Raw genomic sequence first — 23,559 nt, forward strand, 5'->3', positions numbered from 1 at the left:
GAATATAGAAGGCTGGTTCTTCATTGAGCTTACATTCTAGTAAAGGAGCTAAGTAGTAATAAATACAAATAAAAAATAATTTCAGATAGGGTTTGGCGATAAGAAGAAAATAAAAAGGTAAAAATTGTAGAAACCAATTGGAGAAACTTTTTTTTTTTTTAAATAGGATGGCCAGGGAAGAAGTCTTTAAACCAGAGGTCTTGATATAATAAGAGAGTGAACTTCAACAAGATTTAGGGCTGGAGCATTGCAGGTAGAGCAAACACTATGTGCAGGTATAGGAGTATCCCTGGCTTATTTGCAAAAGCAATAAGAGGGCCAGTGAAGTGTACTCTGAATGAATGGAAATGGAAGGGTAGCTAGGCAGCAGACTATGTAAGTGTCTTTTTGGCCAGGCGAGGAGTTTAGATTTTATATGAAGGATGATAAGAAGAAAGATTCTGGAAGGTTTGAGTAGGGAAGTGACATGATGTGATTTTATGTTTTAAAAGAATTCCCTTTGGCTACTATGTGGAAAAAGCTGACTGTAGGGAGCCAGAAATGGAAAGTAGGGAAAACAATTAAGGTGTTAATGCAGTAATTCAGAGTTGAGAAGAGGGTAGCTTAGCCTAAAAGCAGTAATGGTTAAGTGGTTGGATTTGAAAGTAGGATTTCCTGGTGGATTGTTTGTAGAATGTAGTAGGGAGACAGGAGGAAGGTCTGAGGAGGAGCAGATTTGGGATGGGTTAAGTTCAGAGTGTTAAATAAACATCCATTTAGAAAGAAGCTAGAGAGATGTATTTGAGGATCATTTGTGCAGATGTTTGAAACTAGAGAAAGGAAGAATTGAGATTGCCTAGGGGGCATGTGCTAGAGAATGAGAACTTGGGCACTCCAACATTTGGAGGATAAGAATTTTCAGCAGAGAAGTAGAAGCCAGTAAGGTAGAGGAGAGGGGTGAGGGGAGAGAGGGCGCAAGCATGTATCTAACCTGGTACCAACTCTCAGGCAAACCTATGTGGCAGCTTGTCCCTATGCCTAGAAACAATTTTACTATTTATTTTTACAAAATTTATTATCCTGAATGAGTAATGGAAAACCATTGAAATGTTATTGATTACTTTTCCCCAAGTTGAGCACTCTACTGGATATTTTTCTTTTTTCTTTCTTTTTTATTAGTTGCTCAAGACAATACAATGATCTTGACATATCATACATTTGATTCAAATGGGGTCTGAATTCTCATTTTTCCACATGTACAGATTGCAGGATCACATTGGTTATACAGCCACGTTTATACATATAACAATACCAGTGTCTGTTGTATTCTCTACTGGACATTTTTCTGTGCAAATTTCTATTTGGTTATAGAGCTTCATTTGCATATTCTTTCATCAAGATTGACTTGCCACAGGCATGTTAGTCAGTAGTAATTTCATTTTTCTCTAAGAGTAAAATTTATAATCAGGAAAGCAACAATATTTTAAGTGTTCATACATAAGAAAATGCATTAGTCATGCCCATGAGTCTTCTCCTTTCTGTATTCTAAATAAAAGATATTTCACAATTATGAAAACAGACATTATAAACATATTGTGTTTTTATAGCTGAGATGTAGAATTCAAGGAAAGGACAAGCTTTAGATTCTAAGTTACATTACATTGGCTGTTTAATACTGTATAGATAGGGTGATATTTCAGTTGGGTTCTCTTTTTGAAATTGAATTTTATGTACTTGAACCTTTTGTTCCATACAGATGAGCTTAGTTGACAGGGATAGAAAAACAGTAGCTGCTCATACATCACCCATGGGTGATGGCTATGTCACTGGATTAGAAGAAACCAGACCCTACCTCAGCTAAGAATAAACATTGTTCTTAAACCACAATTTAATACAGCAGAAGTCAGTTTAGTTTGCTGTACTTCAGTTAGTGTTATATTTTAAATTTTATAATATAACAACTTTGTATTCTACTATAATTGGCAACATTATTTCAATCTCAAAGATTAGGTTAGTTCTACTGTTTTTAGTTGTTGTTTTCCTTCACTTTCTTTAGTGATAACTACAATTTAATAAGCCTTTATTTTTGTTTGTAATTATATTAGGTATATGCATTTTAGCTTTATAATAATTCTGTGAGGAATGAATTGTTATCTCCATCTAACTCAGAAAACTTAGCCTCAGGAGGTTTAGTAACATGACCAAGGTATCACAGCTAATAAAAAGTAGAACAAAAGCTATTAGTTTTCTCAATACTGACCTTAATTTCTATTGTGTTTTTGCATACCAGTATAATTTTTTTCCTCTAAGTTTTTAATCTTTATGTGTTTTTTGATAAGAAATTTAAAACTTTGTGTATTCTAGATTTATACCCTTTTTACATTGTGCTATAGTCTTTAAAGTAGAAGCCACCCTTACAATAGAAAAGTCACACAGAAATTTGGGGAGTGTTGGTCAGACTCTGAATTTCAGAATCCACATGCTTTTTGCAGCTTGCTGCAGTGAATTATCATGTGCTCCTGGAAATGGCTGCTGCCATGCTGTTCTAATTCTTTGCAAAATTCACACTTGGCTTACTGGTTTTAAATTCTGAAGTCCCAACCCCAGATAGTTCCTATATGTTACAGAGTGTTCATATTTTAATTTTGCAGATAATGAAAAGATGTCTCTTATTGCTTTATAGCATCAGTATAAAAGGTTAGAACATGTTTGGAACACTGGCATGGATTTCCTATGGTGTCACATCTGCAAGGGTTTTAGTAGTGTGTCACATTTCAAAGATGACTTTGGCTCTTCTAGATTTTGTTGTTGGTTTTACTGAATTCATCCTCACTGATGATATATTATAGAAAAACTGTACTCATATCTACAGTCCTATTATGCTGCAATCCTATTCTTAATATTCCACACATGTATTGTCATTTGAAGTCAAATTGACAAAAGAAGTATAAATGAAAGCAATCTTGAGATGGTACTATTTATTAGCAGTAGTCTTTATTTTAAATGTATCATTTTATGGCCTTGTAAATTGATACAATGGTTACAGAAAACAAATCAGCAGTTCATATCAAGAGCCATAACATTTTCCTACATTTTAATCTAGCAATTTTGGCAACAAGTGTTTTAGTATAACCCTCTAGCCTGAACCAGAAAAATGCAGTAAAATTTTAGAGACTATCTGTTACTTGTTTCGTTTTCTTATTTTCTTTGTACTCATTTATTTCATGGATACATTTATTTGTATGGACATAATTTATATTTTCCAAAATAATGTGCAATTTACAAAGAACTGCAGACAAAATTAGTTTGTGCCTATCACATCATCTCATTTAATCAGAGATTTAAATATAAAATATCAGAGCTAGCAATTATTAGTATTTATCATATATCAGGTACTGAATTCTATATGTTTTTAAAATATAAATATAAAATCATTTAATACTAAATACTAATTGGTAGAAAATATGGTGCCTATGTATAAGAAAAAAAATGAAGCCCAGAGAATTTAAAATTATCCTGCTGGGGGTGGCTCAGCGGTAGAACCCTCACCTCACATATGTGAGACCCTGAGCACCACATAAAATAATCGATTCTCAGCACCACATAAAAATAAATAAATAAAAAGGTATTGTGTCCAACTACAACAAAAAATAAATATAAAAGAATTTAAAATTATCTACCCCAGATTAAAAAGGCAGAAGGGAGATTAAATCGCAGGTATGCTGGCTTCTGAAATTGGAAGTATTTTCTGTATTGTGTAATTGCTATAGCTGATGATGACTAAACATATTAAAGGACTTTAAAAGCAGATTAAGAAAATTGCAGTGATATATAACATTTATTAGAAATTTCTTTTATTCTGACAAAATCTAAATAAAAAACTTTAAGAATAAATGAGATACTGTTTATTTTTTATTCCAACTAAGAAACCATGTAAGAAAAATGTATTTCCCCAACACTATAAATCTCAGATAAAATTTCAGGAGAGGTATAAGAATTAATAGCTAGGAAAGAAGTAAAACATGACACTATTTGTAATTATTTTAAATCAAAGCATGTAATAATTTTTAAATACGTGGAAATACCAATACATTTCTACATGGCAATTTAGAGTTGAAAGTTTAGTACAGCAGAGGTATCCTTGCTCTTTATTCTGGTGGAATTCCAAGTCACATCAGAGGTGAAAATGCCCTCAGAAGTGCTTGTCAAAATAAAATCCTCATTTGACCTGTCCTTGGGTCACTTGCATATTTATAGCTGACAAAACAATTTTTTAAAAAAGGGTAGAGTGAAAAATTTTTGTAGTAAATGTTTCTTTTTGTGACATTGACTTTTATACCCTCAAGTGCTGTGTTTTCTTAAGAGTTGTATTAGAGTCCATTTGTTCTGTTATGAGAAGAAATACAGAATCTTCCTTTAAGAAGACTTATTGTTAATCAGTAAAGTATTATGTTGAATATAGATTTAATTTATAAAATGAATTAACAGTAAATCTCTCATGTTGTTAAAAGGAACACTTCAGTGTTTCAAAGCTCAGGTGACTTTCAAGATCTAAAATTTGAGCAAGTTTACTTTAATAGTTATTTCATTTTGTTTGGATTATTCTTGAATGGGAAAGGTAGAAGTAATGAGAAATGTTAGAATGATGTCTCTGTTAATTTTATATGCTGGGTTCTTTTGCATTTCTTCTCTTTACTCATTTTGATGCCCTCGTTAATACAGTTTATTTGTGAAATATCATTTTTATAAACATTTGAAGGGCAGGGATCTGTTCTCTACTTCTAGTCTCATTAATATTTTGTTTTATGCCCCCTTTTCTCAACATCATCTATCTCTGTTTATAATCATGATTGTGACTATTTGATTAAATTCTTTCCTTTGCCTCCAGATTGTAAGCTCTATGAGAGCAAAGTTCTCTGTTTGTCTTGAACAATCATCATAGTTTCTGCGACAAATAAGGTTCTTAGAAAATATTTGTTGGAGTTACTAAGGGTTTCATAATCTTTGCCTTTAAATATATGTAGTATAGCATTTTATTTGTATTGAGTGTTCAGTAATGTTTGCTAAGACAAATTGGAAAAGCATGGTTTATATAAACCATGCTTTTATATATATATAAAATATATACACACACATAAATATATACATATATGTATATATGTACATGCATACATAGATATACATACATACATGTGTATGTGTGTATATGATATATGTGTGTATGTATCTATATGAGATATATGTGTAATATGTGTGTATATATATCTATATGTGTGTACACACACACACATATTCCTTTTATAGTACTTGGGAATTTTATAAATGTACAAAGATTATATGTGATCTTATATAGTTTATATTCTTGACTCTTCTTTTTAAATTGATAACTCATAATAATATTACCTGTGATTTATTGAGTTCCTCACTTTTTATCAGGCACCAGACTAAGCTCTTAACATCCTTGATGTAATCTAACTTCAGAATAATTCAGTTAGGTTTATTTTATTTCATTTCATTTTTTTGATACTGGGAAATTAACCCAGGGATGATTGACCACTGAGCCACATCCCCAGCCCTTTTTAGTTTTTATTTTGAGACAGAGTTTTCTAAGTTGCTTAGGGCTTCAGTAAGTTGCTGAGGCTAGCTTTGAACTTACGATTCTCCTGCCTCAGCCTCCTGAACCACTGAGTTTGTAGGTATATCCCACTGTGCCTGGCTCAATTAGGTTTTAGTATACCCATTTTATGGAGCAAGTGACTGAGACTTAGAAAGGTACATATATGATCATACCACAGTAAATCTCACCATCAAGTATATCCACAAGACACTAATAAAAAAAAACTATAAGTAAAGAACAGAAAGATCACTTGAGTATAGGGAATGGAATTGGGGGTAGGAGGAAAGGAGGGGAAGGGGACTGATTAGAATAAATTATATTTCATGCTTAGAACAAAGTATATTCTATTGTCATGTAAAACTAAAAAGAACCAATAAAAAAGAGAAAAGTGAAATAATTGATCTAAAGCCATAAAATTAATAAATAGGGAAGTTAGTATTTAAGATTGTATGACTTTATAGGTATCTTTCCACCTCTCTATATTACCAAATGGCACATAGCTAGGAAATTCCAGCTTACACATGGAGGATAAGCAAATTGTACGTCAGTGACTATAAAGTGTTATGTAATCAAAATATATAAAAATAATGTTTCCTTAAGTCAAAAAAGAAATAATAAATGTGATTCAAAAATTTTAATTATTTTAATAATTGATTATAAATATAAAGGTAAGTTTGAGGAAGCTTTTTCTTAGTACTTAAGTTGCTCGGTTTACTCTGAATTTGACTCTATGCTTCTTATAGGTTTGAGTGGCCGTTTCTTTGTCACCACTCTTCCTGCATTTTTTCAGTAAGTAGAAATAATTTTTCTGGTCTTGCAAAGATTATAAATCAGTCAGTATATACCAGGTATTCTGAGGAGTTTTTTATGACTACCACTAGTTTAGCAGAGTGTTTGAGGAGAGGAAAGCCTGCATTGCTCTGAATGATAGATGTCAAAATATCAGGTTGCCTGAAGTGCTGTGGAGAAAGAGAACCTAATATCAGATGGGGAAAAAGGTATAAGTAGGGGTCAGAGAAGATTTTCTGACCCCTATATATAGATATAAAGGTGTGATAACTCTTAATGTGTACGTAGATATGAATTAAACCAACAAGGTGAAGAAAATCTTCCCAGATAAAGGAAATAGCATAAATAAGCTCAGAGAAATGAGACACCTTCTGAGAATTTTAACTGTTTCTGTATGGCTGGCCCACAGGTACAGTTGGATCATGCTGGGTGATGAGGCTAGAGAGATTCAGTAGCAGGGGAAAGAGAAAGGAAAAGATGGATTTCAGAGGTTCTTATAGATGAGATTATTGGGGTTTGGTGACTTATTATCCAAGGAAGGAACAGTCTGTGATGACTACCAACAGGTCATTTAAAACTATCATGTGATGTTTCTGGCCTACAAAATCAGAAGCCCTTAAAATAAAATGAGACCAGAATGGAGAATATAGTGTTAAGTGCTTATTTTGATTCCAAATGGAGAAGTTCAGGATCTAGAACTATGAAGAAAGATTAGGCTAGAAATACATGTTGGGGATTCCTTGGGCTTGAGTAATATCAATTGAAATATATGTAGGGAGAGCATATACAATGAGATGTGAAGCAGGTGAAGGCTAGAGCCTGGGGTTGACCAATAGGACATCTGCCAAGGAAGACAGTGATTGAGGAAACTGAGAAGGGATGGTCAGAGTAGTAGGAATTCAGGCTAAATGAACTGGGAGTGTGGCTCATTAATGGAGCAATTACCTAGCATGCACAGGGCCATAGGTTGAATCCCCAGCACTCCCCTCCCCTCAAAAAAATGTCAAGCTAAGGGAAGAAGGAAGGAGTATTCAGTAGTCAACAGTGCCAATATCATGTGAAAGAAAAATGTCAGAAAAGTACTCCATTGTTGTGGCATTTACGAGTCATTGGAGAACCCCAATCAAGTTCAATGGAATTGTAGGAGTAGGACCCTCCCTCACAACAGTCTCCCTGAGTGGTGAATGAGTAATGAAGAGAAGAAAATGGTAAATGCAGACACTTGCCCTGGTGAGACTTTGACCATGGTAAGAAGGTAAGAGGGAGGGAAGACTGAAGGCGATTGTGACTTTTATTTTGTTGTTCTTGTGATTCCCAGGGGATGGACTGAATGCCATAAGTTTGGAAATGTGGATACAATTTTTTAAATCTGATATTTTGCTTTTAGGACAGAAAAATTAAAATAATTCTAGCAAAAGTAATGAAAAATAATTTGGCAAATTAAACACTGTCGAGAACTTTGCTTGAAGTTTCAAAATGTTAAATGCTTTCAGTTTTAGAATTTCTTATGTATAGCCATACTTATTTTGATTTTTATGATCTATAGCCAGTTATATTTTGATTGATTTCTATTCTACTTGTTCTTATAATCTGTAGTGCAAAGGATGGAATATTCCGCCGTTACCGTGGTCCAGGAATCTTCGAAGACCTACAGAATTACATCTTAGAGAAGAAATGGCAGTCAGTTGAACCTCTGACTGGCTGGAAATCTCCAGCTTCTCTGACGTAATTTTTAAATTTTTTAATGATAAAGTATTAAAAACAAAATACTAGGTATCAAGTTACCCTGCTTAAAAGCCTACATTTTTCTTCATATTCACTTCTGTTACTCATATCACATACATATGCCCATAATTGGCTCATGGAGGGTTTCTGATTTTATGATCCATTTGTATTTCAGGTAGTTTTTATTCTGTTGGGAACTGAGTAGCCAGATTTCTGTGGGTTACAGAAAGCCTCCCCTCCAGCTTTTGCCTGTTGACCACTTTCTCTTTATAAAATATCATATTGAATGCCAGTTGTTTTTCTTTCTTTTTCTGTTATATTATTGGTAAGATGGAGGAGCAGTTCTTTTCTGAATTATAGTAATTCAGGAAATAATTTATAAAGGAATAAATTATTTGTTGTGTTTTATGTGAAAATAAAGCGTATGTGGTTTTTAACTGCCTGGCAGAATATTAGTGGCAAAAACTTTTGACTATGATCATAAACTTTATAATACTTGGCAAGAAAGATAAGGCCAGATCATGGTAATTTTTTCCATAGTTGGTTTTAATTTCAAATAGACATATTTATAATTAATTTTATTTTAACATGCAGGCATAATTTCCCTACTAACATAGGAACAAATGGTTTAATATTTCAGGAATAAATCATCTAGTGGCTTCTATATTAATGTTCAGGAAACATATAACTTACCCTAAAAGCAGCTTATCTCTAGCCTTTCTTCTACAAATAATTAAGCCTTAATTTTATGCCAGATGTTTTTTCAGGGTGCTAGGTATTTATCAGTGAATGAGACAGACATGATCCCTCTATTATTTTTAGGTAACTCAAAGTGAGTAAGATTAGAAAAAACTGGGGATATCAATAGTCATAATCTGGATAAACAAAAATAGCATAGTTGGTTCAGTCCCCAGCACTGCAAAACAAAAACCAACCTACCAAACAAACAAAACTGTACTTTACTAAGATAGGTAGAAACTGAGGGGTTCTGGGCCTATTAATTTAGAAGGGAGGGTTTAGGAGGAATTGCTCGGAGGGAAGGACTTGAAGTGTGAGATCTGAGGGAGAAGGACTAGCCCAGGTAAAGAGCAGGGGAAGACTATTCCCAGCAACAAGTATGGCATGAACATAAGCCCCAGTCTGGTAAACACCTTGATGTACACATGGAGCAAAGTGGTGACCAGATTGGATCATGGTGCAAGGGAGAAGAGTAGCATTAACTTTACAAGTAAGAGGCAGGCTGAAGCTAGATCCTGTAGAGCCTGTGACCCTAGAGTCAAACTTGGAAGTTATCAGTCCATGTAATGAGAAATGAATGAATGATCAGAGTCTAGTTAGAAGTATTTTATAGTGTCCATCTTTGAGATGATAGCTTGTAGGAGAGTGACAGTGGTGGAGAAGGAGAAATGAATGGATTTAAAGTATGTTTTGAAGGTAGACTTGGCCAAGGTGAAAAGAGGGAGAATTCACAAGTAAAAACTGGGTTTCGCGTTTGAGTAGCAGATGAATCTTGGTATTACTTACTTATTTAGGCAAGAGAAGATCAATGACTCTGTATTGGACTTATTGAATTTGAGATGTAGACTTTGTAGAGCTTTTAAATTGGTTACATGGAAATGGGTCTCCATGATTTCAGGAACACAAATAGAGGTGTCCATCTAGGACACGCCTACATGGTGTTTAAAGTCTCAGAAGGGGAAAAAAAACACCTAGAACAAAATAGGATTGCTTAGTATTGATCCCTGAACTATTTCCAAATTAAGAATTTGCATAGAGAATAAGTCAGCAAAAGAAAACTGAAAATGAATACAGAGAGGCAGGAAGAAAAATGGAGTGTACCATTTTCCAGATAATAGGTACTCAAGAAGGAAGGAGTAGTTACTTGTGTTCCTGTTACCAAGAGATTAAGGAAGATCAAATGGTGACATGGACATAGAAGTGAGATCATGTAATATTAACTTTACAAGTAAGAGCCAGGTTTGAATGTTAAGATATGATGTGGAAGAAATAGTGAGCACTATTCTTTGGAAAAATTCATCTTTGAAACTGAAGGAACACTTGAGGTCCAGGGTTGCTCTTTTTAAAAGATGGGAGGAAATATATATGCATGCTGAGGAGAGATGTCCTGCAGAGATGTAGTAACACAGGAAGAAGGGATTACGGAAAGAACCAAGTCATTAAATAGGACAAAGTGAAAAGAACTAAGGCACAAGAGTAATTGGACCGTAGTAGGGAAGATAGAATTTCTTGTTGAAATGATAAGGTAGATGCAGGTATACACCAGACTTAGATTTGGTGGTAGAAAGATAAGAGAGATCACATAATGGCTTCTGATTTCAAGGTGTTTGTTAGCAATGAGTATTTTAGGAGTGGGGATACATGTAAGGTTTAAAGAGAGGGAAGAGGAAATGAGCTATTATCCCAGAGTCTTTAAAAAATGCCCTAAGACTAGGTGGAACTGAGTATTCACTTAGGCTGGGGTTCATCTGTACATGTAATCTTTCCCCAGAGACATTCAGATGTTTATGTTTGGGATTTTTGCCAGACATATACAATGAAGGGAGAAAAAGCCAAGAAATTGTAATGTATTTACCTTAGGCAGATTCAAATGATGACCACAGATTGTAAACTGTGTAAGAACAGAAGTCAATCCAAGAAAGAGAACAATGTGTAGTGAAATCACTGAAGGGTAGTCCTTCTGATCTGAGCGTTTTTTTTCTTTTTTCTTTTTCTTCTTAGTATACATGACCAGTTGTTCTCTTCTCTCTTTATTTTTTAAGGATGTCTGGAATGGCTGGTCTTTTTAGCATCTCTGGCAAGATTTGGGTGAGTAATCTTAAGTAAAACCATCACAATTATATTTGCAGAGAGGTTCTTAAGAATAAATGGGTAGCTTTTAGGCAAAAGGAAAATTCTACTTTTCTCCTTAAGTTATACAAATTGTGTTTACAAGGGCATAATTTGATCAGGGATCTGTTGCTACTTTGTCTAAGTCATATCTTTTTTTTTTTGGATTAGAAATTAAAATTCTTATCAAGGCAAAAGGGCTTATATCATTTTATTTCATATATAGTATTTTAATTTTCTCATTGACAAGTCTCCCTACAGGTCAGATTATCTAAGTATGAAGGTATTAGTATATTTCAAAGGTCACTAAACGATAGCCTGTGGGTAGGCCACTATTTTTGTAAATAAAACATTATTTGAACACAGCCATTTTCATTCAGTATTCATTATCTATGACTGCTTTTATATGTTAGTGGTAGAGTTGAGTAGATGTTACTGACAGTGAGTTGTGGTTCATGAGCCTAAAATATGTCTTATCTGACCTTTTTATTGTTTGTGGACCTTTGCTGTATGTAATTATAAAATTTCACTTAGTTATTTCAGTGTACTGTTGTTCAGGTTAAAATGTTGAACCATTATATAACCTTGGCTATGTCTCTGACCTTTTGTTTCCCTTTTCTGTAGAGGAGGCTAAATTCAAAGATTGAATGAAAGTGCTCTAGAATTAATTATAGCTCAAAATACTTAAAAAATTCTTCAGACATGAATTCTTGTTTATGTTTTTTTCTAAACAATGATCATAGGTCATGGTATCATATTTGAAACCTAACATTTAAAGAACTCAAGAAGACTCTGTTTCTTATACACATTTATATATAGTGAGGGAAATTTAAAAACAACCTTTCATATACCAGTTTCTTAGTTATATATTCTGCCTTGTTAGATAGGTATCTATTTCGTGGGGGATTTTTTTGTTTTGTTTTTTTACAAGAAGCTAATCAGAGACTTGGATTCCGTCTTTTTGGTTAAACTTTAACTGTTTTTTTTTTGGCATTTTTAAAATCACATTCAACAATAATTAGTATTTTTCCTTTTTTCTAAATAGTTTTAAGTTTCATAAGTTTTCTTTCTGTTGATTTATTAACATTGGTGCGAAGTTTAGTCAAGAGCTGAGAACTGTGAATTGCAATCCGAAAATTGAGAATAAGGGATTTTGCCTTTTGCAGTATGTTGACATTAAAGGTTGATTATCATATGGTCTAATAGATATCTGAGCCTTGGAGATTTGTTGGCTATCAGACAGCACTGAAAGCAAGATCTTAGCACAGAACCTATGATGTAAAAATTAATAGGTGAATTTATCCTCGAGGTTGAGAAAAAAATCATGACTTTCATTGATGCTAGAGAAGAGTTTTACTTTCAAAGACTATATCAGGGAAGATATATAGTTAGTACATTCTACTAGGTCTTGACTTCTTATTTACAAGATTTATGATATTTGGCCTGATGAGGCCTAGTCCTTGATGTCCCATCAGGTCTTTCTGGTCCCCATTTCCAAATCTTGGCATAGTCTGGCTTTGTTGGCCTTACTTAGCAATCTTAGCTGACTATCCTGCCTGCTTAGTTATCTGACTTTTTCTTTTGCTCAGGAGTCTCTTGTCAGGGTCAAATATATAATTGTCTGGAATGTCATCTGTTTTTAACTTATGTCTAGATAAAATAAAACTGTAGTATTAACAATGAACAGAAGTAAAACTGTAGTATTAACAATGAACAGAAGAAGCACAGCATGTGATGTGGGAGGGAGAGACAGAGAGATCATGGATGAGGCTAAAACATAAAGTGTGGAAAGTCTCAGAGAAAGAAGATAAAAACATTTAAGCAAGAAAGAAGTAATGTGTCTAAAGCTAGAGAAGCAAGATTGGTGATGTCTGTCTATAGTCTTTTATCCTTCTGAGATTTTATGGATATGTATACAAATAGAAGTCAATTTTTCCTCAGCAGTCAACTTTCCTGCTTGACTAGCTGTTAGAAGTAAATTTTTCTGAAAAGAAAGATGCAACTTATTAATTTGGGGGGAGAGATATCAAAACATTATGTATCACTTATATAGAAAAATGCCTAGACAGATCAAATAGATTCTTGACAATGATATTCTCTAATACTGGAATTCTGGCTGATTTTAAAGACCTGTTTTTTTCTGTACTCTCTAATTTTTCTGTAATGGAAAAAAAACAATAGAAAAAATGTCAATATCTAGAACATCAGATCCTACTAAACTAGTGATTCCTTAAAGTCCTTGAATTTCTGTTTTAGGAGTGAAGTCAACTTGCTTGTCTGACATTTTGGAGTTTAAAACTGGACCTTAGGATTCTAGGGTTGCCTGGTATTGTGATACCCACTTAGCTGAATTCTTATGAACTCAAGAGATTTTATTTGGTTTGCATTTGTCCTCCTTCATTTTGCATCAGCCTCCCCTATGTTCTTATTTGAAGTGAACCCTTAAGTAGGGCAGTTGCTTGAATAGCCTTTTTGCAGTTACCTTGAACCCTAGGATTTTTTTTTTTTTTTTTTTTTGTAACAAGGATTGAATCCCTGGGCAATTAACCACTGAGTCACATCCCCAACTTTTTACATTTTGAGACAGGGATTCACTAGTTTGCTTATAGTTCATTAAGTTGCTAGCTTTGAACCTGTGATCTTCCTGCCTTAGCCTGCTGAGCTGCTAGGACTATAGGCATGCTCCACCATGGCCAGTGGAACCCTAGGAATTTTTGATTGGTAATTTGTACCACAATGTGGCTAAGAGTAAATGATCATCAGTGTTCTCTCCATCAACAAATTCAAAATGTCTTTCTAATCCAATCATGAGGGCATTCACCTGTATACTAGATATCTTTGTATAAACTCATAGAAGTAATCCTGTCCTCATGGATTGTCTTGACATTCCACATGCTTCACTCATAAAATGAGTCAATGAAGTCTAGGAGGTGAACAACTTGAAAAGTTTCTCAGAGAGGAGACATCCTCAAAGTCCAGAATTGACTCTGATTTTCTAAGGCAGTAGCAATATAAAAAACTTTTTAAACTTTTATTAAAACTTAAAATGATTCAACTTAATGCAATGTTAATACTCTGAAAGCAGTATAGGGTGATGTCATGAAGGTGATGTGAAGAAGATTGCATTTTAGGAAGCACTGCGGTTGGCTCTGGTTTCATAGTCAGGACTAGGGTTCTCCAAGCTGAGATTTTTTTGTCTGATGGCACATGTGTGGACAGAGATGTTCTAGTCTTTGTTTTCTTATCTCTCTTTATGATTGGCTACCATGCTTCAGAGGCACTATCCTTCTCCCTTTCAAAACACAAGCCATCTTTTTCCTCCTCCTTTTCATGTTTCTGAAGCTATTTGCTTTCTCTGACATAGACTGTTCTTACCAGAACTCTTTGAATGTTTAGCATAGAATCTGGCACTTATGTTATATTTGATAACTACTTTTTGTAGTTATAATCATCAATCATTGCCGTCTTTATTATTTTATTTTCCCCTTCTGGTGATAGACAACAAGAATATTTTTTTGTTGTTGTTTTTGTTTATTTTAAACAAGACTAATTATAAACTTACAACACAATTCTGTGGCACTTGTACAACATACATACTTTTGATAACTAGGTTTAGTGTTTAAATATTTAAAATATTGTTTGATCAAATTTGGTGAATTACTAAAACTAATATAGGATATAACTTATGTCTCCTAAAGGTCACTGTTGTTATGAAAGGGCATAGACATGGCAAATTTTAGCTAAACTAAGGCATGCTACATCCTGGAGAGGACAATCTGTTTGATGAATATCACCTTCTCTTTTGATTAGATTATCAAAACAGGAAAATTTAGTGTTTCATAAATATCCAAGGATGAGAATTAAAGGTCTTGCATGTTTATATTGGAGAATAATACTTTTTTAAAACTTGAGGGCTGGGATTGTGGCTCAGTGGTAGTGCTGCTTGACTAGCATGTGGGAGGCACTGGTTTTGATTCTCAGCACCACATATAAATAAATGAATAAAATAAAGGTCCATCAACATCTAAAAAAATTAAAAAGAACTTGAAAACATTCCCTTGTGATTTACATAGCAGTGTCTCTTGTTTTACTGTGTTTTTCCCCCTCTTATAAAAATGTCTAGAATGTTTTGTAGAACATTATAGTGAGACTGTGCCATTCACGAGGTTCCTTTCATGGACTCTACAACAGATTGCAAGTCTGTGTCTCATTGCAAATATTGGGGATAGAACATGGAGGAGGATTGAGTACTCCACTACCACCGAGGAGTCCTTTCTGCCTGCTCACACATAGGGAAAATATTTTGGCAGTTCTGATCTGTGTGTGTGAGGGATCAAGCCTGTCCTTGACCTCAGAGTATATATCCTGTGATACAGGCAAGTTCTAAATCCAAAGACTCTCTGTTTTTCAGGGCCAATTCAGCTTTGAGTGAGACTGTGAAACATTGGTTTGGATGGGTGGATGCTCTGGGTGGTATTTTATTCAGCCTGTAATGGTTTAGACTTCTGGAGGGAGTCCTGGCCTTCATAGGGAAGGAAGGTTCTGCCTCTGACCATGGGGACCTTGGCCTGGTTCCTTAAATCCAGTCTGACCACTGATTGGTCTGTTCTCATTTACTCTGTTGTAGTGATGTTTTTCATTTGGTCTTCTCAACTCAATTATATATTTAGCCAGAAATTAGCCCTAAGTTAGATAATATAATATATAATGGTATAGGTTATCATACCCATCAGGTGACATTTGAGTGCATTTTCAGTAAATACTTCTTTGTAACGAGAACATGTAATATTGAACAAGGACCAGGATTTTACACAAGTGAAAACTGGTATTTAAAGAAACATGGCTAAAGAAACAAACATGAAAATCTAAAATTAAATCAAATAAGTGTTAGTCAGTTATTATTTTGGACACACATACATACACACATGCACATATGTACACATAGGCAAGGGGGACCAAAAAAATCTTTGATGATGGAAGAAAAAATGAGCAAAACAATTTTATCATAGTTCTATCCAGATCTTGAAGCAAAACTCCAGGTACTTAATATTGTGACTTATAACATTCACAGAGGGTCCTTAAAGCCATTATGAACTCAAAGTAAACAGATAAAGATTCATATCTACAGTTTGTGAAAACATAACTTGATTAATGTCTTTAGTAATAATTACCTGAAAAACCACAAGATGGCAGAGTTTCTTTAAGAAGCTCAAATCACTTCAAGAGTGGGTTGGTATAAGAATTGAAGTGAAGCTCATTACAATAAGATAATGTTTTGAGAATGCTAAAAAATGTTGGACTCAGAATGCAATGATTCAAAAGCAAATAACTTACTAAAATCTAAAAGTTAGAAATTTTCTTGAAAGTTGCAATCATTTATTTTGCAGAAAGGGCATAAGACACATTCATCTAAAAATTTCAGTTTTTTTATTCCAATCACATAAATGAGATAAATCAGAAGACACAAAACAAGTTCCAGAATGCATCCCTGAGTCAGCACGGAGGCAGATTGACTTTTAGTATCTTAATTAGTATCTTAATTTTTTGGCACATTTCAGAGCTTAATCATGTTGATTGCACTGAGTCATCAAGAAAAGCATAAATTGTCCAATAAACATTATGTTCTAAAGTAGGAAATGTATAATACCCTTTTGAACTTACACTGAAAGAGTTTTAAACTACCCTTCATAAGCAATCGTCCTGACTAAGCACAGACTGATGACAAGTGCCATCAACAGAAGAAAGACAGAAGCTTTACAAATTGTTTGTTTATATTTCATGTGATTAGTTCAAGCATTTGGTATCTTTTCCTTATTCAACAAGTGTTGATTGAATGCTTTGATTACATGTGTTAGTGCTTAAAATGTTTGCTGAGTCTTCATTTAGATCTATCAGATTATATGAGATCATTTAACCAACTTTTTTGTTTGCTTGTCTTTCATTCAGAATTATGCCAGAGTAAAATATATTATTAAATTGCCCAAAATGAACTAGGAAACCAATGGGAATGATTTAAATTTTGAGAAATATGAAATTAAACAGAAACTTGAATTCATTTTCATCTATTTTATCAGTTCTAGGCAGATCATTTAATCATTTTCTCTGCTTGTTGATTATATCTATATAACTTGGAACCATTTTACCCTGTGTCTAGAAATTGCTTGGATTATAGTTGATGGCAATGTCAGGATCAAAACAGATGACTAAATTAGCATGGGGAAGCATTAGCTCTGCAACTTCGCATCTAAGTGGACCTTGACATTAAATGAGCAGGTTCATGTCTGTACCCCGTGTGAGTTAGTAGGTAACTAGTTCCTAGCTAAGATTGTGTCTCTTCAAGTATTTGTGATTAGAGTCCCAGAGAATAGTAAGCATAAGATAATGTATGCTCTACTGAAAGACTAATAAAATCTCATTTGCTTAAAATAAATTAATCAAAAAATTTATTTTGTTCAGTATTGCATTTTATTACTTGTTAATAAAGTTGTTAAGGGGTAGAATAATAAGTCTGATTTGAAAAAGTAAATATGGAGATAATTTTAAATAGTTGGTTCTGTAGTAATTTTGCTTTAAAAATTTCTAAACGACCAAGAATTTCATTTTTTAAAAGATGCCATGTTATGATTAAATACTGAATATATGTAATTATTTATATGAGGGACCAAAAAACAAACAAAATAATCATGATCGAAGAAAGGACTAGCAAAACAGTTTACTAGAGTTCTGTTCCGGTCCAGAGCTCTAGGGAAAGATAACTCTTTTTAGATACAACCTTTATAATTACTCTGAGTATTTCAATGTTGAAAAACTTGACTTACTCATTAAGAGTTATTTGGGTACATATTTGGGGTCATTTTGTGGAAAAATGTATGGATAAACAATTTGCAGTTTGGTGTTAGAAAAGATGATTAAAATATTTTTGGTCCTCATTACAAGTAATTTTTTTTTCTTTTGTTTGCAGCATCTTCACAACTATTTCACAGTGACCCTTGGAATTCCTGCCTGGTGTTCTTATGTCTTTTTTGTCATTGCCACTTTGCTTTTTGGCCTCCTTATGGGTCTGGTAAGGGAGAAAACCAATCTTTTTCTTCTTTAAAGAAATGTGGATTTCCTGTAAAACTCAAAGGGGACTAAGAAAGAAAAAAAACCAAAACATTCTTTTGTGTATAATCAAGTAATTAAATAGCATTTGATTATTTAATGTTACTTTTAAGGGTAATATGAGATATAATGGAAAGTTCATTAAATTATTGCTCCCTAGTCCTATCCCTTAACTGTTCTGAAGATGTGTTTTGCCCATAACATAAACACTGGTGAATGAAGAAACAGAGACCCCGACTTGATAGTTTCCAAGATAATTGAGTTGACTATGGTTTTTACACATTGCCTACTTGATTAGACTATGGTGGTGATAAGGTCAAAGTTGTGAATTTGTTTCTTACTTAGATCAAAGTTGTTTTTTTTTTTTTTTTCTGTTCATATCCTCTAATTGAACCTCTGCTCCTGACCAGCTGCTTATACATACAGCTGCTTAAACATATTTGGTTTTCCTGAGGTGAATTTTGTAAAATAATGTGGATGAAAGAACACTGTCATTAATGTGGGGGGAAAAAAAAGATTCAGAGTAAATCACCATGTTCTCCTTGGACATGAAAATCAGTATCCAGTAGGTACCTCAGTATTTTCTCCCTAGGTGTTTTAGGTGAAAATTGAAATAATAAATTTATTTATTTAATTATATAGGCAACTATAAATGTGTGGCATATTTTACTTTTCTCTTTTTTTTTTTTTTTAAGCAGGGACTGGGGATTGAACTCAATGGCACTGGATCACTGAGTCACATCCCCAGCCCTGTTTTGTACTTTATTTAGAGTCAGAGTCTCACTGAATTGCTTACTGCCTCGCTTTTGCTAAGGCTGGCTTTGAACTCCCAACCCTTCTTCCTCAATCTCCTGAGCTGCTGGGATTACAAATGTTTACCACCACACCTGGCATATTTTACTCTTTGATACAAATTATTTTTGTCTTTCTCTTAACCTGCCCTTGATCAACTTGATTTCCTGTTGAATTCTTAGAAGTTCTGAAAAGCCTTTTTATTGTATGGTAATTACACAGCTGTTAACTACTCCATGGTGAGAATAATTAAAGATTATAAAAGTTTTATATTAAAGAACAAACTTTTAGGTAAGATTGAGTACATTTCTTTTTAATAAGCTTAAATGCTTAGCAATTGACTTGATACTAAGTCACAACTTGGTCTGACAAAGTAATAACTCCTTTAAGGAGTGGAGGACACTTGGATCTTATTTTTCCAAGAGCATGCTGTAATCACATTATGGCTTATCTTTGAGATTTACTACTGGTGTTAACTTTAGAGGTAGGGATGAAATTTAGCAACCTGAATAAATTAATAATTAAGTCCCTGGTGTGTTATATTCTGTTATATTAATTGTATTGCTAGTTAACATGTCTCCACTGTCCTGTTTTAAAGGGATTTGACTTTGGATTTAAGTAGGATTAACTGTTTGTGCTTCTCCCATGTATTATTTAATGTTAGATTTTTCTAGCAGTGTGAAGCTTTTGTAGGGGAACAGGATGAGGTGTCCTGGGAAATTCAGAGATGGAGACAAAGGGAATGTAGGTTGAGTGTACCTGTTGGAAAACCAGTGAGAATTCTCAGCATAAAGAGTTTTAGACTTTGAGGTTACTTTTAAGTCTAAGAAATTGAGTCAGGCCTGCCTATGCATGAGGTTCATTTTGAAACTTAGATTGAAATAACATTATAGGAAGGTTATTGGAGGCTTGACTTGAAGAAAGAAGATTCAAGTGATAAAGAGGGAAGATAATGTTATTTAGCAAAATAATCTGTTAATCAGAAATAGTAAATACATCTTTAAGATCACATTTTTGTAAAATTCTAAAGTATGTAGAATTTTTGCCTTCAGAAATCTTTATTTTTTTGTAGTTTTAAATCTTATCTTTAGAAATTAGTTGTACAATTTGAAAGAGCTGAATTCTTTTATCTCTTTTGAAATCATCTATTCCAGAATGGCCTTTTCACTAGCTTCTAGGATTATAGAAGAAGCATTTCTCAATTGTTTTTACCTCTTAGCCACAGAGAGAATGTGGCACGCTAGGGAAAAGGATGCTGCTGCTCAGCAGAATCACTGAGACTGGCTCTAAATGGCCCAGAGAAGCAGCTGCCCCACATCTTGCCCACGTTCCCTGGGGAATGACACATCTGTTGTGAAGCCAGGATGTAAAGATGAGTAGTTCAGATAGAATAAATCTGAGATAAAACTGCTGAGTATAGGATTTCTCAAAATAGAAGAGTAGGAATTGCCTGAGTACTCAAAGGAAACAGCCTTTCAAATACTCTATTTCACCACCCCCTTCCCAGAGAAGCTGCAGCCAGCAGAGGCTTTGTGACTCACTTGCTTTTTACAGTCAGGATTAGAGGCCAGAGCTTCAGATGTGAGTTTCAGCACTCTGTGACACCTCTGCCATTACCTGGGGCTAAAAGTCAAGGCCAGGCTTGCAGACATGTGAACTTGGTTCTGATGACTTTTGAGACATTCCTTCCTTTTATGTGTGTCTTCATAGTGCTAGGAGGGCAAGATGTTTTCCATAAGAAATGTTCTCTATTATTTCTTCATTTAGCTTGACTATTGTATTTACTATTCCCCCCCACCCCAGTTTTAAAATATGAGAAATGAAAACAAGTCTGCTGATTTGATTTTTGTTTGTTTTCTTGATTGAGCCTGGTAATGGTAGAAGTATTTTATAAAATGTTATTTTTCACATTAAATAAAGAGCTCAGTTTTAGAATCAAGTATATTCTGTATTTTTAACTAACATTGGAGTGATCTTTAGTTCAGAGTCTATAGATCAAATGACTGTGACAGGATCACATTCTGTTGTCAGTAACTGGACTCTGAAGGGTGAAAGGCAGCAAATTTTTAGAGAAGCAGAAAAGTCCTACAGAACACAGGCTATGATCCAAGTAGCTTAGGTCTAAAAGCTTTTCAGTTCAGATAGTTCATTCATGGAAAAAGAAGAGGCTGACTTGCTTTCTCCTCTGCCATATCTATTTCTGTTGCCATATATAGGCACTATCCAAATTCTGGTGCTTAAGTAGATTATTTTTCTAGATGCTGATAACCAATGTCTAGCTTGGGCCCTTCCACAGAGGAAGGTCCCCAGTGTTAGAATCATGAATGTCAATAACTCTGTGAAAAAACTCCATCTTTCAGTGCACCTCTTCATTTTGGAGCATGGCTATCTGCATCTAGGTAGAAGCCAAAACATATTATGGTTATTGTAGAAGATGAAGAGAAAGGTACCATTCTCCTATAGACTGTTTCTGAAAGGTTTTCTAGACCAGAATTAGACCTTGAAGTGAAAGAATCTAATGAAAAGATGAGAGAATTTCCTCCCAGTTTCTGAGAAGGAAGACAACAGACCTTGGTGGTAGACTAGCTCAAACCTGTCCTTTTGAGCACAAGGGAAAGCAGTTAAGGGAATTTCAGGTTATTCAGCTAATGCAAGAAAGACAATGGTGGGACTGGTCCCCTGTGAGTCTTTTCTCCAGTACCAGCCTGCCCTCTAGTATCATAAATGCAAGTTTCTCCCTGTGGCATTGTTGGAAATGCTTGTATTGTCACTGAAAGATGTTTCTTCTTCACTTGCAATATATTAAGACTTTGTCCTTCCTGGTGAAATTAAGAAAGAAAAAAGTCACAAGAGATATTATGTCCTGAAAATAGCTAGTAAACATACGAATATCACATTAAAAATGTAAGATCCTTAATCTCAGTCCTAACACATGGAAATGCTTCCTCTTTGCTGGTAAGGGTGATTTAATGGCTTGGAGCTTATTGTTCCCCAACCCACAAAGCCTTCCTGAAATGCACTGCCTTACTTCATGGGTCTCCTGAACCTGGCACTTGTGACTTTATCAAGATCCAGGAGCCTCAGGAATCTCACTGGCTGCAGCTTAGAGCAGCCACGCAGTGAATGTTGCCCATGCTGTCCACTTTGTGCCCTGGCTCAATGCTTCTTCCATCCTTGATCCTTCTCCACTCCATACCTGGATGTAAGCTCTTTATCTCTTAAGTATCAGAGTGCTTTGTATGAGACTTATTTTCCATAAACTTAGTTTTTTCCTCTTTGCAACACACACCTCAGATATTAACATGCATGGTACCTTGAACCTAATGAACCAAATATCAAGTACAGTAATAAATGAATATATGCCTAGTAGTAATCCTGAACACAAAGTAGAGTACTCATTTGATGCTTATAAAATTGAATCAAAAGGACTATGAATTGACTTATTTAAAATTTTAGAGCACATGTAAAACACTAGTATATGTAGCACTATTCCTGTTTTTAAAGACTGGACAATTATTCAAAAAGAAGTTGTAATCTGAGCATTAAATACAAGAAGAAATGTATAGCCTTCTAAATGGGCAGCTTTCTTTATCCTTGGATCTGTTCGTGTTGTGCTTTAAGGGCAGGGAAAATTGTACACGAAGAAAGTGGATCTCAATTTGTTCTGGCACCAGGTGCCTTATTGGATGTAGCCATTACTATCATCAGTATGGCCATGGCAGATGGATCCTATCCTTAAGGAGCTTAGAGTTCATCAAGGAAAAAGACATGGTTATTACAATAGAAAATGACTTATGCTTCAGTCAAGGTCAGAGATGAAACTAATCCATCACTGCCTCAAATAGGATTTAGTTCACATTTTTTAGTAGTTTTCTCACAGTTTGTCTGTAGAAATTGCAATGGTATTCATAAGAATTCCAGACCCTGAAATGTTCTTCCACTCATTTGAGGGTTACTCATTAGTGTGAGGCAGCTCAAATAAATACATAATAGTTTTGTTTGTTCAAAATAGTGTTTTTTGGGAGACCATTTTAGACTTGGCTTGTAGAGCCTGTTTTCTTTTCTTTTTTTTTTTTAAAGAGAGAGTGAGAGAGGGGAGAGAGAGAGAGAGAGAGAGAATTTTTAATATTTATTTTTTAGTTCTCTGCGGACACAACATCTTTGTTGGTATGTGGTGCTGAGGATCGAACCCGGGCCACACCCATGCCAGGCGAGCTTGCTACCGCTTGAGCCACATCCCCAGCCCGAGCCTGTTTTCTTATACCTGTTTCACTCATCTATTTATAGTAGACTCTCTGTAGGCTTTTGACTTTGTGGCCCTTGTTCTAAATTATTGGTATTTTCCTGTGTTATGTCACATTTGAAAGGAGGAAATTCTTAATTATATCTTTATCTTTTTGAAGACTTTTGATCGGCTATTAATTATTAGTCTAAGAATGTCTGTTTATATAGAAGCAAGGCCTAATTTTGATACCCTTTGGTAATAACTGTTATGTGAACTTACTATAAAATCACTTTTCTTCCTCCAGATCTTGGTGATAATATCAGAATGTTTCTATGTGCCACTTCCAAGGAATTTATCTGAACATTCTGGTAAGTCTGAAAAGCTCATATGTTAGAGTATGTTTAGAATTTTGTGGTGTTCTATGGTTTGGAATTCTTTTTGTGCTTCTTATACATAGGGGGTTTCCCTTGATTTTTTAGATGAA

At 34.4% G+C, this 23,559-nt stretch overlaps 1 protein-coding gene across 1 annotated transcript in view; it reads left to right on the top strand.

Annotated features, from left to right (window-relative positions):
• Tmx4 (thioredoxin related transmembrane protein 4) overlaps window positions 1–23,559 on the top strand; it is a 40,228-nt gene that overhangs the window by 11,270 nt on the left and 5,399 nt on the right. The window contains exons 3-7 of the mRNA XM_005320487.5: window positions 6,340–6,385; window positions 7,982–8,110; window positions 10,891–10,936; window positions 17,919–18,020; window positions 23,380–23,443. Of these exons, the coding sequence (XP_005320544.1) occupies window positions 6,340–6,385; window positions 7,982–8,110; window positions 10,891–10,936; window positions 17,919–18,020; window positions 23,380–23,443 (387 nt within the window). The remainder of the gene's footprint in view (window positions 1–6,339; window positions 6,386–7,981; window positions 8,111–10,890; window positions 10,937–17,918; window positions 18,021–23,379; window positions 23,444–23,559) is intronic.

The sequence above is a fragment of the Ictidomys tridecemlineatus genome, chromosome 5 (assembly GCF_052094955.1).
Source record: "Ictidomys tridecemlineatus isolate mIctTri1 chromosome 5, mIctTri1.hap1, whole genome shotgun sequence".
NCBI lineage: Eukaryota > Metazoa > Chordata > Mammalia > Rodentia > Sciuridae > Ictidomys > Ictidomys tridecemlineatus.